General features: G+C 44.1%; 1 protein-coding gene and 1 pseudogene across 6 annotated transcripts in view; both read left to right on the top strand.

The window, feature by feature from the left end:
* Positions 1-17,955, top strand: part of Mgat4a (alpha-1,3-mannosyl-glycoprotein 4-beta-N-acetylglucosaminyltransferase A) — a 129,372-nt gene that overhangs the window by 69,211 nt on the left and 42,206 nt on the right. For all 6 annotated transcript variants that reach the window (XM_031367229.1, XM_031367230.1, XM_031367231.1 and 3 more), the window contains one exon: positions 3,333-3,466. In XM_031367229.1, coding sequence (XP_031223089.1) covers positions 3,333-3,466 — 134 coding nt within the window. The remainder of the gene's footprint in view (positions 1-3,332; positions 3,467-17,955) is intronic.
* LOC116088318 lies at positions 4,610-7,242 on the top strand (annotated as a pseudogene).

Genomic DNA, 17,955 nt, shown 5'->3' with positions numbered 1-17,955 from the left:
CCTGGTGTTGGCTAGTCCGAAGACTGACAGGCTTGGGGGAGGGGCAATGCTCCTGGTGTTGGCTAGTCTGAAGACAGACAGGCTTGGATTCTGAAGTTCTCCCACACACTAGTGGCTGGGGTAGCTGGGGACAGCCAACACAGATGGCAAAGTAGTGGCATCTGCAAGTACAGCATGGCCAGCAATAAGAAGGCCAGTAACTCGGCGATCTATAAAACTAAGCTGGTGAAGCAAATGGTTTGATTTATTTTGGAGGGAAGAGCGAGGGAATCACACCCATTAAACAGCACCCAGCCATTAGAGGAGACCAGTTAGAAGAGTTTGCTTTTTCATGTTAGTAGTTATGGTTGAAACTCAGATATGACGTCTAAGAGTTGATCCAGTAAGTCGGGTCTGGAGACATAGGTGTTCCCAAGTACTCAGGAGGGTGAGACGGGAAACTTGAGGTCACAACCTCTCTGGGCAACAGACTAGGTTCAAGACCGACCTGAGCAACTTAGAAGAGTCTGTTTCAGAGCAGAAGTGAAGAGAGGGCTGAGTGGCTCAATGGCAGGGCACTTGCCCTGGGATCCACTTGAGATATTAGGTGGCTTTGGAGGGTTTGGATGATTTTTGAGCACACAAGGACAGACGGGTGCTTGGGCTCGAGGGAATGGCCATGGAGACTTCTAAAATTCCAGACAGAGTAACTGAAAGATGGCCGACTGTTTGCTGAGACCCAGGAGAGTAAAGTGTTCTGCAGCATCATTTAAGATTTATTTATATTGTTTTTTTAACTATAGAACCCATGTGTCTGAATAGGGGATGTCTGCGTGTGAGTGTGGTGCCTAGGGAGGTCGGAAGTGTCCAGAGCTATAGGCTATTGTGAGCCACCTGATGTGGGTGCTGGAAAGCACACTCAGATCCTCTGTAGAGCCTGTACTTGGTATTAAACCATCTCTGCAGTTTGCAGCATTGGTTTTCAAGAGAAGAGAATGTACTAAACTTGGACAAGTTAAGTTTTGGGGGGAGCTTTGAGCTGCTGACATAGAGGCATGTTGATTGGGAAATAGATCTGGGATTCGCAGGGGAAGTCTGAGTTAGGTTTGATTCTGAGAGTCATGATGAATAATAAGTGGCTGAAGAAATTGTCTGAGTGAGATCATCCAGGGCTCAGTCGCAAAGCTCACCAGCAGCTAGTGCCCAGTAAAAGAGGAAGCTAAAGCTGAAGGGACAGGCAGAGGAATGAGGAGCCACTGACAAATGTCACATCTGAAGGAAATAAGAAAGGCTACACTAACAGTGAATGCCAAAAGCAGGGCGTGGTGTAACTCCAACGGAAGGTAGACTGAGTAGCCGGCGATTGGAAATACTACATTTAGATAGTTTCTAGGCTTTTATTTTATTTTTCTCCTGGTTTAAAGTTCTAGAATTGGGGTGTGACTTCCCCACTCGAAACCTCACGAAGTCTCCTTTGCTCAAAACTGAACTCAAGACTGCTATGCTCAACCCCAGACTCTCCCCTCAGAGGCTCATTCTGCCTTAGAGCCATTCTGTTTCTGCTGAGCGAGTCTTGATTATATCAAGATCGTTCTGTCTTCAGCATCCTGCTGCTTCTTCTTCTGGAATGTTCTTCCTCGGCTCTCCTAAGTCTCATGAAAGCAGACAATTTAAGTTGTTCACCATTTTATGTCTAACACCTAGGACACTGTCTTTTACTAATAGGTGCAGAACAAGTAAAATAATCTCCAAGTCACTAGCAACTGTCTCTTAAGTGGAAGAGAGGGACCTTAGGGGTGGTTACTTACTTGTTAGGGTAACTTACTTGTTACTTAGTATCCTCAGCTGCAGAATATGAAGGTAGAGAGAGCAGTAGTGGTCTTTAAATTTCCTTCTGGCTTTGGAATCCTAAGTATTTTTTGGCATCTCCAGTAAGCTGGTCTATGATTAAGATTCACTTTTGTTTTGTTTGAGACAGGAACTCTCTCTGTAGCCTTGGCTTTTCTGGAACTAGGCTGGTCTCAAACTCAAAGAGCTCCGCCTGCTTCTGCCTCCCAAGTGCACCGTCATGCCTGGTTTAAGATTATTTTTAACATTTGCTGTGGTGTATATATAGTGCCGAGAATATTAATGCTTTATGGCTTTAAGGTAAAAAAAATTTAAAAAGACTTTGAAATAAAGTCAGTTTGTTGGCACAACATATGGAACCCCCAAACTGAGCCAGATTAAATTGTGTGGCAGAATGAGAGTAATGGCTTTAGGGTCATCATGCTGACCCCTCTCATTTGCGCATGAAGACCCTAAGCAGGGTAGCATGTATTAACCACGGTAAATATGGACACCATAAGGCTTCCTTGATAGAGTTGATCGCAGGAGGGCTGCAGGCCAGAGGCTGTTGTGAGTAGTCCAGGGTGAGTTGTCTGAAATCCAGCAGTCTTATAACCCTGTGTGGAACAGCTGGTAGAGGTTTAAGGTGTATGCATTTCCCGCACAGGTCAGTTCATTTTTCCAAACTCAGCTTAGCCAGGTTCATTTTTCCATTGTCCATCTACTGTGTGTCTCAGAGAAGAAATCACACGTAAGCAAATGTGAAATTCGTATTACATCCAAATTGTTCCCTAATGCATCAGCCATGCAGGAGGAGTAAATTTGCATTCAAAACAAACAGTATGGCAGAAACTATAATTCTGGAACTTTATAGTGTTATATAGAACCTTTAGTTTACAGAGGTCCCTCTGCCAGGGGAGGACCCAGCACCCTCAAATATTTCCACCGTCCATACTCAGCACAGGGACCCAAACCAGGAAGCTCACACCGCTGCTCTCCTGCTAACGAATCTTAGATGTCACTGGAGATTGTACTGTGCGCCTGTCTGTTCTGACTCAGCAGCCCATGTTTCATTGCACCATCAAGCTTCCTTAGCCTTTCTGTCTGGATGATGTAAAGAGCATTGGCTGGTTATTTTGTGGCTTGTCCCCAGACTCGTATTTGCCCAATGTTTCTTCATGGTCCCTTGAGCTTCTGAGATGCAACATGTCTCATTCATAAGACGTCTCAGGGTTTCTGAGCTTGGCTTGTGGAGTAACCAGCTGCAGCAGCCAGTTTGCCGTAGTCTTTGATTAGTACCTCTTATTTGCTGTGTTGTTTGCACACATCCCTGGCCTAGCCACATGGAAGGGAATTGTGGGGTTATAGATATTATTCCCTTTTATTTCTTTTCTCTACAATTGAATCCATCAATTACCCATGTAATATTGTCTGTATTTGTGATTATAAAGTCTTTTCTTGTTATTATGAAATCTTTCCTTGTTATAAAACCTCTTTACATAATTTCTGTATTTTTTTTTTTGCAGTTTCAATAGTTATGGGAATTCCTACTGTGAAGAGAGAAGTTAAATCTTACCTCGTAGAAACCCTTCACTCCCTTATTGATAATCTGTATCCTGAAGAGAAGCTGGACTGCGTTATAGTCGTCTTCATAGGAGAGGTAATTCCTTATTATTTCTTTCAACATATGTGATCTGAGGGTTAAGATGCTAACCAAATATTGTTTCTAGAAGCATTTAAACCAGTGTTTCTCAACCTGTGGGTTGTGGCCCCTTTGGGAGTCGAATATCTGCTATCCTCTATATCAGATATTTACATTATGATTCATAACTAGCAGAATTACGCTTACGGAGTAGCAATGCGGGGGTCAGCACAATATGAAGAAGTGTATTAAAGGGCCACAAATTAGGAAGGTTGAGAACCGCTGCTCTAGAGAATCAGCTTATTCTCCTCTTGGGTTTTAGAATGGCGAAGGTCTGGGCATGGCGCTTAGGACAGAACCCTTCTGTGGCACCAGTGAGATCTGGGGTCAGGCCTTACCCTTCTCCCGTACATGGAAGAACTTCAGGTGGCACTGCTAGATCAAGCCCCTAAGTCCCACTGCTTCAGAGTTCTTCATTTCCTTTCAAATGAATATGGTCTCAGTGACAAACACACATGTGCCACTAAATTCAGTCAAGAAACATATAATGGAACTTGCTTGCTCTTCATACAAGTAGAAACACTAGTTTTCAGAAAGTTAATTCTTCCTATGGCTTGTATACACATAGACCAGAGGGTTGTTTTGTATATGTTGTTGAATTGTGACCGTTTTTTTCATGCAGGGGGAGGGAAATAAAGGTACCAGCATCATTCTTTTTTTCCTGGCTTCCAAATATTCTGCAATCTTGTTTCTGAGTCATTTTTATTTTCAATTTATGATCCATGGGTACGTTTTTGAGTTCCTGCAGTGGTCAGCAACAATTATGTATTCATGTAAATGAAGTGTTGTGTAGCTGCTGTACAAACCGTACAACTGACTTGACACTATTTTCTAAATGAAGCTCCAGTGTCCAAACACATTAAAATATTCATATGTGAAAACGTGGGGTTGGCAATGAGGCTGCCGGTGATGCTTGGGGCTGCGTGGGAGGATATCCTTTCAAATACACAAGGAAGGTTGAGCTGCTGTCGCCCTGGTTGTGAGTGGACGGTCTGGACTGTAGCTGCTGCCCAGGACGCCGGCTACTGAGTTGTTGGCTGCCAGCTACCTTCCCTGGTCTTGTTGTCCTCCCTGTCGACTACCGCCCCCCACCCCACCCCCACCCCCGCGCCTCCATTTCCTGCTTTCCCTTCACTCCCTCCCCCTGACGCCCGGTGGTCATGGATCCCAGCAGCAGAGACTCTGCACCCGACTGCTGGGACCAGACGGATATGGAGGCCTGAGCTGGGGCCTGGCGGTGTCGGCTCTGTGGTCCAGCATGAGAACCTCAGCGTGGCTTTCCAGCTGGTGCATTTGCCAGCAGCCACCACGGAACAGGCAGCAGCGCGAGGCCCTTGGGAACCTGCGGAGTCCTCTCAGGAACAGTCGTTGTGTGAAGGTTCAAGTTCTACTGTTAGCATGGAACTTTCAGAACCTGTTGTAAAAAATGGAGAAGACAGCACTATCCCCAGAAGACTCATGGGAGCACAAAGAAGAAATAAGTGGAGCAGAGCCAGGGGGTGGTTCCTCAGGAGATGGAAGACCACCAGAGGAAAGTACCCAAGAAATGATGGAGGAGGAAGAAGAAATACCAAAACCTGAGTCAGTGGTGGCACCAGGAGCTCCTAAGAAAGAACATGTATAGTATTCACCGGGCATGTCGATGCAGGCAAGTCAACCATTGGGAGAATGCATAATGTATTGGACTGGAATGGTCGACAAAAGGACACTTGAGAAAGATGAACGAGAAGCTAAAGAAAAACACAGAGAAACTTGGTACTTGTCTTGGGCCTTCGACACAAATCAGGAAGAACGAGACAAGGGTAAAGCAGTAGAGGTGGGCCGTGCCTATTTTGAAATGGAAAAGAAGCATTTTACAACTGTAGATGCTCCTAGCTCTGAAACTCTTGAGAGGTGGTGCCTCTCAAGCTGACTTGGCTGTACTGGTAATCTCAGCCAGGAAAGGAGAGTTTGAAACTGGATTTGAAAAAGGAGGACAGACAAGAGACCATGCAATCTTGGCAAAGACAGCAGGTGTCAAACATTTAATCGTGCTTATTAATAAGACGGATGACCCACCAGTAAACTGGAGCAATGAGAGATATGAAGAATGTAAAGAGAAACTAGTACCAATTTTTTGAAAAAACTTGGCTTCGATCCCAAAAAGGACATTCATTTTATGCCCTGCTCAGGACTGATGAGAGCAATCAGATTTCTGTCCTTGGTACATTGGCTTACCATTTATTCCATATCTGGCTAATTTGCCAAACTTCAATAGGTCAGTTGATGGACCAGTCAGGCTGGGAAAGCTAGAGTCTGGATCTGTTTGTAAAGGCCAGCAGCTTGTAATGATGCCAAATAAGCACAGGGTGGACGTCCTTGGGATACTTTCTGATGATGTAGAAGGGGACTCTAGCTCCAGGTGAAAACCTCAAAACCAGGCTAAAAGGAATCCGAGAGGAAGAGATGCTTCCAGGCTTCATCCTTTGTGATCTTAATAACCTTTGTCATTCCGGATGCACATTTGATGCCCAATAGTGTTTATAGAGCCCAAGCCCTTCATCTGCCCAGGGCATAATGCGGTGCTGCATATTCGTACCTGTATTGAGGAAGTTGAAATAACAGCCTTAATCTGCTTGGTAGACAAAACATCAGGAGAAAAAAAGTAAGCCTAGACCCCATTTTGTAAAACAAGATCAAGTATGCATTGCTAGTTTAAGGACAGCAGGAACCACCTGCCTGGATACCTTTAAGGACTTCCCTCAGATGGGACGGTTTACCTTACGAGATGAGGGTCAGGCCATTGCAATGGGAAAAGCTCTGAAACTGGTTCCAGAGAAAGACTAAGCATTTCCTTGATGACCCTGCACAATACTGTGAGGAAAATGGACTGCAAAAGCCTACTTCACACCGCCTTCTCTTACTTCCTGCCCATTGACAAACTTCCCCCCATACTTTGCAAAGAAAATTCATGGCAAAAGTCCACATTATGTCAGCTTTCTCATCCTGAGAGCGCTGCTATGCCACTGTTGAATTTTCCCAAGATTTTGCCCCCCTTTCAAACTTCGCTTGCTTGGACAGATTAGGCAATAGCTTTGTAAGTGATACGGATATAATTGCCTACAATAATGAAAACCTGCAGGAACTTTTTTAGTTTTCATTTTCCTCTTAGGCATAGTTAGTCTTTTTCCACCCCCAGGCAGATCATTCTGAGTGTGTGTGTGTGTGTGTGTGTGTGTGTGTGTACATGTTAAAAAGATAACTACCATGTTAATAAAATATTCAATTTGAAACACCCCCCCCCAAATATTCATATGTGACCAGTATGTACTGCAAAAGTTGAGCTACTTCCTCTTCCAACAGTCTATGGTAGAGCTCATTTCTTTTTTCCTGGGTAATTGTCTTTACAGGTTAGATCCTATTGTTAGCTTGACCCAACCTAGAGTCACATAAGACAATGAAACCTCAAGGAATTGGTGAGATCATACTGGTTTGTGGCCATATCTGGGACAGACTGTCTTGATTGATGTTGGTGTGGGGTGGCCTAGCCCACTGTGGGTGGCACCATCCCTAGGCAGGTGGTCCTGGGTTGTATAAGAAAGCTGGAGCATGAGCCAGAGAACAAGACAGCAAGCAGGCCTAACCTCCCTCAGTGATGAACCGTGACCTGTGAGTTGCTTTTGGGAAGAGTATCTTTTTGGTTTTTTGTTTTTTGTTTTGTTTTCTAAGACAGGTCTTTTTGTGGTAGCTCTGGCTGTCCTGGAACGCACTCTATAGACCAGGCTGGCCTGAACTCAGATTCAGATCACCTGCTTCTGCCTTCTGAGTGCTGGGATTAAAGGTGTGGACCACCCCTGCCTGGCTGGCAGATTTTTTGTTTTTAATCACAGCAATAGAAAAACAAACTAGAACATTGTGTTTTCTATTTGATGGCTAAAAAGTAACGCTTTGGCCTTTGCCAAAATAGCTCAGTTTGGAAACTTAGACTGAAAAGTAATTAATTGCTCTTATTTAATTTGGATTTCTTTACTGTATGGAATTAAATGTTGGTTTGTGTGATTTCTGACCATTTGCATTTATAGTTGTTTTTAAAAACTTTGCTTATTTTTTATGCTTTGATTTGTTAGTTTTCATACATGAGGGACAGACTCCTCTTTGAAATAGCTTGTCCAGTGTGTTACTTGTATTAACTTTATTATAACTATTTTTCCTTTTAAGTTACCTTTCTTCACATTTTAAGTAACCATACCTGCCAATCATATGCGCCTGCCCCAGGATGGGCACCTCTCCTACGGAAAGCAGTTAACAATGATTATGAGTGTTGAAGTACGCTCTGGGTTCAGCACTGTGCGTCTAACACCGAATTTCAGCATAGACATTTGCAAGTTCAGAAATATATTTAAGCAGATAAACATTTACATAGTACTCTTCAATGTGAATCAATAAAATAAGAACTAATTCTTGGGATATAATCAAACTATTACTAGCTAGCAGGTGCCTTGAGCCCCTAGATTATGGGTGATCCCACTTTCTGCCAGAGACATTTTTATAAAGTTAGAATTAATGGACAATAAGAATATTAATTTTAATGGGGAAAGGCTTAAGACTAAAAGAATCTTCTTTATCTGCTTAAACAATAATTCAGAGACGAGTGGACGTAGGTATTTGAGTCTCCTTTGCCACTTCTGTTCAGCTGCTCACTAAGGTGACATCTCTGTGTATCATCAGAGGACCTGCATCCAGGGGTACATTCTGCCTCTTGAGGTGGTTGCTTTCCTTGTCCAGATCCTCCATTCCCTTCAGTTTGTGTGGTAATCATGCCTTTGCCCTGTTAGTGCTCAGCATTCCTTCAGGGAAGCACTGTGAGCATTCATGGAGAGAAGCTGGGAACTGAGCAGGCCAGGCTGTGTCAGCAGTGCCCTCTCTGAAAAGCCCTCTCTTGGACAGCAGTGGTTGTCCATATTTCTCCATAGAATTTCGGTGCAGAAAGTGTATCCTGAAGAGAAGAATCACAGTGGTTCAGCCACTAGGCAGTTTAAAGTCATTGTTGAGTCTGGTTGAGTCTCGATAGGCCAGTTAGAAGTGTTTCCCTAGATGTTTGTCTGGCACCAGTAACAGGTCCATCTTCTGTGGCCTTGAACATGCTTTGTGCACAAGATGACTGGAGATCTCCAGACTCTTCCTCAGCTCCTGATTTCTACTTGCCTACTTGATAACATCATACAAATGTCTGTTTTCTACTTGATAATGACATACGTGTCTAATGAGCACTGTAGTGGTTTGAATAAGAATGGCCCCTATAGGCTCATATGTTTGAATGCTTCATCATCAGTGAGTGGCAATATTTGAAAAGATTAGAAGGATTAAGAGGTGTGGCTTTGTTGGAGGAAATGTGTCACTGGGGGTGGACTTTAAGGTTTCAAAATCCCATGCTGAACCAAGAGTCTCCCCCTTTACCTGTGGATCAGGATGTAGTTCTAAGCAACTGTTCCCAGGTCTGCCTGCATGCACTGTGATAATGGACTGAATCTCTGAAACTGTAAGCCAGCCCCCGGTTAAATGCTTTCTCTTGTAATCATTGGCCTTGGTCATGATGTCTCCTCACAGTGATAGAACAGTAACTAAGACAGGCAACTCTTCATTTGTCCAGAACTTAATGAGTCTAGTCTCCTTAAGCTGCTGCTCTTGCAGGTCTTCATGTGTTGCCAGGAGTTCTCTGTGCAGTGCTAATCCTGTGCGTGGTAGATCTGTGTGTTCTCTGTTCTATGTGTGTTACTCCGCAGTCTGCGTCTTCCTTTCCGCTCCCTTCTTTCTCCATCCTGTGAGGCTGATCACCTTCTGTGAGGCTACCTCTGGTCTCCCAGTTAAATTACGGATAGTGCTAATAGGCAAAGATGAAAAAAAAAAACATTTTTTTTCAGGCAAATAAGGGATTTCTATGAATACCTCTAGTTTAAATATATGAGGAGAGATTAAGAATGAAAAGATTCTGGAGATGCTGGGCATTTTTGTGTATGCCTGTTAACTCAGGCCTAAGGAGACCGAGACAGGAGGATCGCTAGAAGTTCAGAGCCAGCCAAGAATAGGAAAGACTGTTTTTTAAAGTATTGGTCTATAAAGAGAACGTGTAAGTCACCATGGGTCATCTCTCTTTCCTTAATGCCACTTTTTCTCTTTGTATTTTTATTTGTATGTTACTTAGTTTTCATTTTAAAATTTAAAGTATTCACTCTTATTTTTTAAATTATTTTGGGTTTTGAGATTCCTCTCTCCCAATGTCTCTCATATACCCTTTCTTGCATTCTTTCAAACTCATGGCTTCATTTTTCATTAATTGCTGTTATATATAGGGGTTATATGTACGTGTGTGTACTATAGGTTGCATGTACCCCAAAAACATAAATACAGCCTGCTTGATGTGTATAATGTCACTCAGGTGTGTTTTCAGGGTTGACCATTTGGTATTGGATAACAGATCCATGCACTTTCCCTGGGGCAGACCGGTTTTCTCAAGACCTCAGCCTTCCGCAGTGGCCTGCAGCTCTTCGTGCAAGGTTGAGGCCTGTGGACCTTCCCTCATCCGAGTCTGTTGTTGCTGGCCTTGTTCAGTGTTTAGGCAGCCATGCTGATGAGACTTTGGGTGTGGCTTCTGACAGTTTTATGAGACACGATCTCAGAGTAAACTCCATTTTTCTACCTCCTAGTTTCTCTACCCCTTTCATGAAGCAGTCCCTGAGCCCTCCGTACAGGAGTTGTATTGTGAATAGGCTGGGCTCCACAGTTCTGCGTATTGATGGGTTGTGGTTTTCTGTCATGGGCTCCGTCCGTTGCAGACAGACATTTCCAGGATGTGAGGACTACACTTACCTGGCTAGACCCCAGAGAAAGATCAAGGTATTTATATGTATATAGATGCTTTGCCTGCATCTGTGTCTGGGTGTTGCGTGCACACCTGCTATCATTGGGGGCCAGAAGAAGGAGTTGTTGGATCCCATAGAGTGGAGTTAACTCCACTCCAGATAGCTGTGAGCTGCCATGTGGATGCTGGGAATTGAACCTGGGACCTTTGAAAGAGCAATTAGTGCTCTTAACCACAGATTCATCTCTCCAGCTCCTATTTTTTGTTTTTTTGAAAGGACCAAAAGATGTTTATCTTTGAGAGAGTAATCACTAGCTATGCTCTTGGCCTTTGTTTCTCTCAGTTCGGAACTTCAGAAGGGATAGAGAGAGGGACGGGCTCTAGTTGCTTTGGAGGGTTCTTTGTGTGATCTAAGTCCTTTTTCAGATTTTTTTTTTTAAACTTAGAGTTTAATTATAGTATTTAGAGTTACCCTCTGACCTCTACATGGGCACCATGGCATGTCTACTCTTTCCAAGTAAGTAAATACATATTCAAAATAAACCAGGCGGTGGTGGCGCACGCATTTAATCCCAGCACTTGGGAGGCAGAGGCAGGCGGATTTCTGAGTTCGAGGCCAGCCTGGTCTACAGAGTGAGTTCCAGGCCAGCCAGGGCTACACAGAGAAACCTGATCTCAAAAAACCAAAAATATATAAATAAGTAAATAAATAAATAAAATATAAGGGAGCGGGGATCAGACAGACATTCTGGTGACAGATGGTGTCTTCGATGCCATTGATTTGTCTTTGTTCCCTGCTCTGTGATGCCTGCCTTCACTGTGACTTTCTTTATTTCTGTCTTCCCAGCCTGGTTCCTCATCCCAACCCCAGCTGCATGCGTTCACCCGGGCCAGCTTTCAGTAAATCTTTTGCTGCTGTCGTTGCCTAGTGTCTTAGTTAGAGTTTCATTGTCGTGAGCAGACACCATGATGAAGGCAACTCTTATAAATGCATGGCCACATTTCATTGGAGCTCTTATAGGTTCAGAGGTTCAGTCCATTATCATTATGGTGGGAAGCCTGGCAGCATCTAGGCAGACATGGGGCTGGAGGAGCTGAGAGTTCTACCTCTTCTTCTGAAGACAGCTAGGAGACTGGCTTCCAGGAAGCTAGAAGGAAGGTCTGAAAGCCAGTTACCCACAGTGACATACCTACTCCAGCAAGGCCACACCTCCTCATATTGCCACTCCCCTGGGCCAAGCTATATACAAACCCTCACAGCTATGCTTGCAGTTTCTGCTGGTTGCAGCTAAGATCCTATCTGATGGGGCTGTATCTAGTTTTTTGTTTTTTTTGTTTTTTTTTTTTAAAAAAAAAAAAACAACTTGAATTTTATAGACGGCCACCAAACAGAACAGGAAGTTCATGTGGTTGTATAGCTGCGTTGGCAGTTAGATGCTCTTTTAGTGGATTAGAGAGAGTGCGTGGATTTTTGAGGCAGTGTCAGGCACAGTTCAGCTTACATGACTGAGAAGCAGGGATGTTGTTGACAATTATGATTGCCAAGGCCTTGGAAAGACTGATTTGGACTGAGAGGCGAGTTAACTACCTTTGCTAATGTTTTAAATTCTTCTCTTACAGTTTTGTCTTGTAAGTGACAATATTACATCATTAGGAATATAGGTCTTTCAAAGCTCATTTTAATGGTCAGTTAAGATGAGCTTTGAATCCAGCTAAAGTTTTAGTTAGTTAATTAAATTAATGAATGTAGTTAATGTTTTGTCTCACTACGTAGCCCTAGCTGGCCTGGAACTCACTAAACCAGGCTGGCTCAAACTTGCTTGCCTCTACCTTTCCAGTACTGAGAATTTAGAGGTGTATGCTACCACACCTGGCTTCAGCCAGTAATTTTGAATTCATTGGTACATTTATTAGTGGTTTGGGGTTGAGTGAGTCTCACTGCATGACATTGTTTTGTGTACTCTCTTTTGACTTGTTTTTCTAGTATTCCTCATACTTAATTCTCTTCCTTCCCGAATCACTTTAAAATTTGCTTAGCTCTGAGCTTAGAGTGTTCCTGGTCACTCCCGTGTTCTTCCTCCTCCTCCTCCTCCTCCTCTTCCTCCTCTTCTTCCTCCTCCTCCTCCTCTTCCTCCTCCTCCTCTTCCTCTTCCTCCTCCTCCTCCTCTTCCCACTCACTCTGATTGGATTCAAGGCCTCAGGCTTGCTAGGATGAGTGATATAACCAGGCTTTTAAAGAAAACCCTTTGGTTTGAAAGAGGTACCTGGGAGGCCTTGAGCTAGTGACCCTTTTGCACCAGCCTCACAGATAGCTGGGCCCACAGGTGTACATTAGTACATGTCCTTCCCCACTCCAGTTCCCACTTCGCAACATTGTATTGAGCCTTTCTCTGGTTTCTTAGGTGGTCTTTAGAGAATTTCCTACTACGGCATATGCTAAAGTTGGTGGGTTTGCTCTTTCCTCTATGCCCTTCCTCTGTCCCAGCTGCCTAACTTGTTAGACTATCTTTCTTAGTGCATTCCACGGCATTAATACACAGGCTTCTGGGTCTGTTATCAGATTAATCTGCTTTTTGGGTTACGTTTAGCTTCAGGGTGAGATGGCTGTGTGGTGCTGTGAGATGCTGCCCCTGCCCTGTTTGTTAGGTTTGCCGGGCTTTCTGCACCGGCCTGATGTATTCCGTTCTCCCCTCCTCCTCATTCTGTTCTGGCTTCCTGCTGCAGTTATCAGTGTTGAGCAAACACTGTTGTCCTTTGGATGTTCTTCCTCCTGTCCTGATTGAGAAAAGCTCATCTCAGTGAAGCTTCTGTGAACAACTGTCTCTGAGGTCCCAGATGGTTGTCATGGTTACTTTTTTGTCAACTTGAGACAAACTTACATACTTGGAAGTAGGAACCTGGGTTGACGGATTTGCTTCCATCCAGTTGACCTGTGGGCATGTACATGAGGGCACTTTCTTGATTATTTATTGCTATGAGAGAACTCCGCCCACTGTGATCCTTCTGAAAACGGTCATGCTTTTCACCTTTACATTAGGACTATGCTCTATTGAGTTAGTTTCTTAAGGTATAAGGTAATGTGAAAGTTCCAACTGACATCCTTTCATTATCACAGTTGCCTGTGTTGAGAGGACACTGTGGTCTCTCTGACATATTTATTGAAAACAAAGTGACTGATAGGGGTGTGTGTGTGTGTGTGTGTGTGTGTGTGTGTTTGTTTTCCTGTTGTATTTCATTATCTGGCTTTGGAGCTAAATCTCATGCCTCCTGTAGGTTGGCGTGAAGTATTGGTCTACAGTTTTGGTCTCTTCAGGATTGCTTCAGACATTGAAGCCCTTTGTGTTTCCAAACACCTTCAGAATCATTGCAGTGGCTTCTCTGTGGCAACATCTTCAGTTGAGTGTGTGTGTGTGTTTTTTGTTTGTTCTTTTCCTTAAGTTATTGGTCAAGTCATTGCTTGCAAGTTTCTTTTCCTTCCTCCTCTCCCTCTTCCCTCCCTCTGTCTTCTGTTCTCTCTCAATAAGTTTGTTGATAGACTCTACTCAGAAACCTTTTTTCTTATTATTTTGTATTCTACTTGCATTTTTATGAGTCATTGAGGGTATGGGTTTTTTTTTTTTAAAGATTTATTTATTTATTATATGTAAGTACACTGTAGCTGTTTTCAGACGCACCAGAAGAGGGGGTCAGAACTCATTACGGGTGGTTGGAGCCACCATGTGGTTGCTGGGATTTGAACTCATGACCTTCTGAAGAGCAGTCGGTGCTCTTACCTGCTGAGCCATCTCACCAGCCCTGAGGGTATGGGTTTTTAGGCTACTGGCTGACGGGATAAAGATGTGTTCTAGGCACCTAGGCAATAATTATATTACTACCTCTACTACTACTACTACTACTACTTTATAAAAATAAACTTGCCAACTTTCCTTCAGCCATAGAGCTCTTCTTGTTAGTCACCTTGGTCATTGAGACAAAGCCACGCCCTCATGAGCCTGAGAATGTCAGTTGTTAATATTTCAAAATGAAGCATGTGGTTCTTCTGTCTGCATCTCGCTGATAATGGGATGTGATTTCCAGGAAGGAACATGGAAGCCCCTGCTGACTCTCTTAGGCACTCCAAAGCTTTCTAAGGTTCAGTCTTTCCTGTTAGACCCTCGCTTTGTGAGTGTGCTTTTGGTGAGACTAGTTGCCTGAGTATTTTTATACTTTTCCTCCCCTGAAGTATGTACGTAGGGTGTATTGCCAGCCTCAGCCATGGCTCTCACTGGGATTATGTTTTCTCAGGCTCTTTCTCTTGTTGAATGAGTGTTTATTGAAGTACCACCATGAAGCAGGTGCTGGGGATAATGACAGATATATTTCCTGAACTGAAGTTTGTACATTGGCCCTCTGTTTTGGAGGGGAGATTAATTTCTAGTTTGATGTGCGGCTTGCTGAGCAGTGCGTGCAGTGGTACAGTTGACTCCCTGACTTCTGTTCTGGCTGTGAACTTCTATCCTGTCTACATTGCCCACCTCTGAGACCTCCGAAGTCGTGGGGCTCAGGCTGGCTGGCATGTGGAGGACACACAGACCCTCTGACTCTGTCCTGTCTCACAGCCACAATTCTTTTACTATTACTTTTTTGCTTTTTTTTTTTTTTAAGATGAATGCAGAGATTGTTGTGGGAATTTTTTTCTTTAGTAATATAAGCAATTCCAAGCTATAAGCTCCCTCTCAGTACAATATTAGCTATATCTCAACTTCTTTTTTTTCTAAGCTTAAAGAGAGGGAGAGAGGGTATGAATGAATATGAATATGAATGGGAATGTGCACACGTGTGGTACCCGCAGAGACTGGAAGTGGCACATCACTCAAGAGCTGGAGTTAGAGTTGGTTGTTGTGAACTGTCTGGTATAGGTGCCAGGAATCGAACTCCGGTCCCCCGCAAGAGCAGTAAGTGCTCTTAACTGCTGAGCCATCTCCCCAGCCCCTACACCCCATACGTGTTGACATGCCCTTTAGGTTTTTTCACTTAGATCAGAATACTTTCTAAGTTCCTATATAATGGTATGGAAGTAATTGCCTCCAATTGAGGGGTGATTTGCCCTGTGATTAGGGGGAGTTTCAGTCCAGTCATAAAGATACTCGTTGATCAGTTCTGTGGCCTCTGGTGTCAAATGCAGCTGCCAAGAGAAGGAGTTGGGAGGAAAAGTAGTTAAAGCAGCAAAATAGAGCCAGGATGGAGCAGGTGGAGAGGGAGGTCAGAGCTTGTACAGTGTGGAAGGCGCTCTGCCCAGTCAGCCGTCTGGATTTTAAACTGTGCATGACCATACTTGGGCATCAGTAGTATCTTGGCCTGTTGCTTTTCAGCAGCTAAACCCTTAAGATATTTATATACATACATGTTAGTTATAAATCACATAAATGGTGACTGAGAAATGTATTTATTCATATCCCCTGGAGTTCAGTCACGATACAACCAGAAGAAGTGATCCTTGGTGGGTACATCAAGGAGTTAAAATACCTTTCCATAGAAAACTCTGGAGATGATGAAGCTCATTTGTGTAGCACGGCAGATGTTTGGGAGCTCCGTGGAGGATGAATGGGTTAGGGAATGGAAGAAAGGGCGACGATATGTGGCTGCTGTGGAGTGGGCTTATTGGCGTAGTGTGGGCCTGTGTACTGGAGGATTTTCACGGAGATCTGTGGCCCAGCTGGGTGCTGCTCCTGGTGACTGATGGCCACAGACCTCTCTGCAGGGGTGAGGTGGGAGGGATGTAGCTTCGACAGGAGCCAGGAGCCCAGAGGGTGTGGCCAAACACCTGAGGTCTCTTGCAGGCGACAGTCACCTGCTGAGTCTCCAGGGTTTTAAGCCTGAGCTCAACCAGGGACCAGATCATCTAGGCACAGCTCACTGCCCCACAGCTTAGATGTGTGACCACAGCATTCCTGGGGTCAGAAGGAGGCCTGTGAATGTTGGAGCTCAGTAGGGGGTGGTCCAGAGGGATAGGATGAAGGAATGTGGAATTTTCTAGGTCATCACACAACTCTGCTTTTGTGCCAAGTCAAGGGGGCTGGCAGGTATTTTTTTTTTGTAATAGCCAATGGTACATATTTTCAGTTTTATGAGTCATTCATAGATAGATTGTAGTCATCATATGTTAGAACTCCCCGTGTTTAGCCTGCAAATAGCCGTGGATCATATACAGTGAAGGTTCCAGTCATGTTCTAATAAAGCATGGGACGTTGACTGAGGGGAGGGAATCAGGCTTGTTGAACATCGCTCCCACATGGAAAGCTCCCTGAAAGTTTCAAGTAGAGAAGACACTTGACATATCATAATATCTCTTATTATTTTTTAAAGTTATGTGTATGTATGTGAGCTCTGTGTGTGCCTGGTACCCTCAGAGGCTACTGGAGTTACAGTTAGAGAAAGGTTTTAAAAAGTTGTACAGTGTTCCTCCGTTGTAATGTTGCAGCTTAAGTAGCTACAATAGTTACCAAGATTAGGACATTAACATCAGTTAATTTTAAAAAAAACTTTCAAAGTTACATTCTCCCCCCCCTTTTGTGAGTGTATATATGAGCTGTGTGTGCTCCCCTGCATTTGTGTGTGTGTGGTGTATGTGTGCGTGTGTGTTGTGTGTGGTGTTGTGTGTGGTGTGTGTATGGTGTGTGTGTATAGTGTGCATGTATGTGTGTGTGGTGGTGTGTATGTGTATGTTGTGTTGTGTGTGTGGTGTTTATGTTGTGTGTTTGTGGTGTGTGAGGGGCTCTGTGTGTGCGTGTGTTCTGTGTCACATAGAGGTCAGAGCACAGATAAATACTTTGTTCCTTGCTAGGTGCTTTTACCCTTTGAGCCACCCTGTGGGTTCAATACTCTGTTTTGTTTTGTTTTTCTATGAGGCCTCCTTATGTAGGCCTGTTGGCCTTGAGCTAACAGAGATCTTCCTACCTCTGCCTCCCTGCTGGGATTAGAGGCTAGCCATACCCAGTCTCCTGGCTAGCTCCCTGCTGGGATTAAAGGCATGCCATACCCAGTCTCCTGGCAGGCACCAGTACTCTCTCTAACTGTAGACCTCTGTTTGGATTCCTTGCTGTTACTGCTATGGTCACTCCCTGTTTCAGCATCCCAGGCATCCCCGTTTGCATCCAGTCATCCTGAATCCACAGTTTCTTCTCACAGAGGCAGCTCCTTAGGAATTTGGACAGTCTTGTGAGTCCTGGTCACCCGTGTGATAGCGTCTCAGCTTGAATGTCTCAGCTTGAATGACAGGTTCACACAACTGCACGCACCGTGGTTACAGGCCTTGCTGATGTGTCAAGGCCTGCCATTTGAAAGGCTCCACTGGCGGCTTTAGTAAGGACAGGGACCATTGCCATGATCCAGGCAAGTTCTGGTCTAGGCTGTCCCAAGAGGTCCCAGAAGAGGTCAGTTTATGAGTGGATTTGAACGGAGAGAGTGCTGGGGCCTGTGTGGGAATGTCTGCTGTCATCTGTGGATGGGAGGAGACAGAAAGGCTAGAACAGGTAATTCAAATGAAGAAGTAGTCGATTTTTTAAAATTTTTTAGCCTTTTAACTTCCTCTTTCCGACTCACTATATTACAGCACATGACCATTTTAGAA

This window comes from Mastomys coucha, unplaced genomic scaffold (assembly GCF_008632895.1).
Source record: "Mastomys coucha isolate ucsf_1 unplaced genomic scaffold, UCSF_Mcou_1 pScaffold14, whole genome shotgun sequence".
Lineage (NCBI taxonomy): Eukaryota > Metazoa > Chordata > Mammalia > Rodentia > Muridae > Mastomys > Mastomys coucha.
Note: the sequence above shows the minus strand (reverse complement) of the source record. Positions and strands in the feature narration are given on the sequence as shown.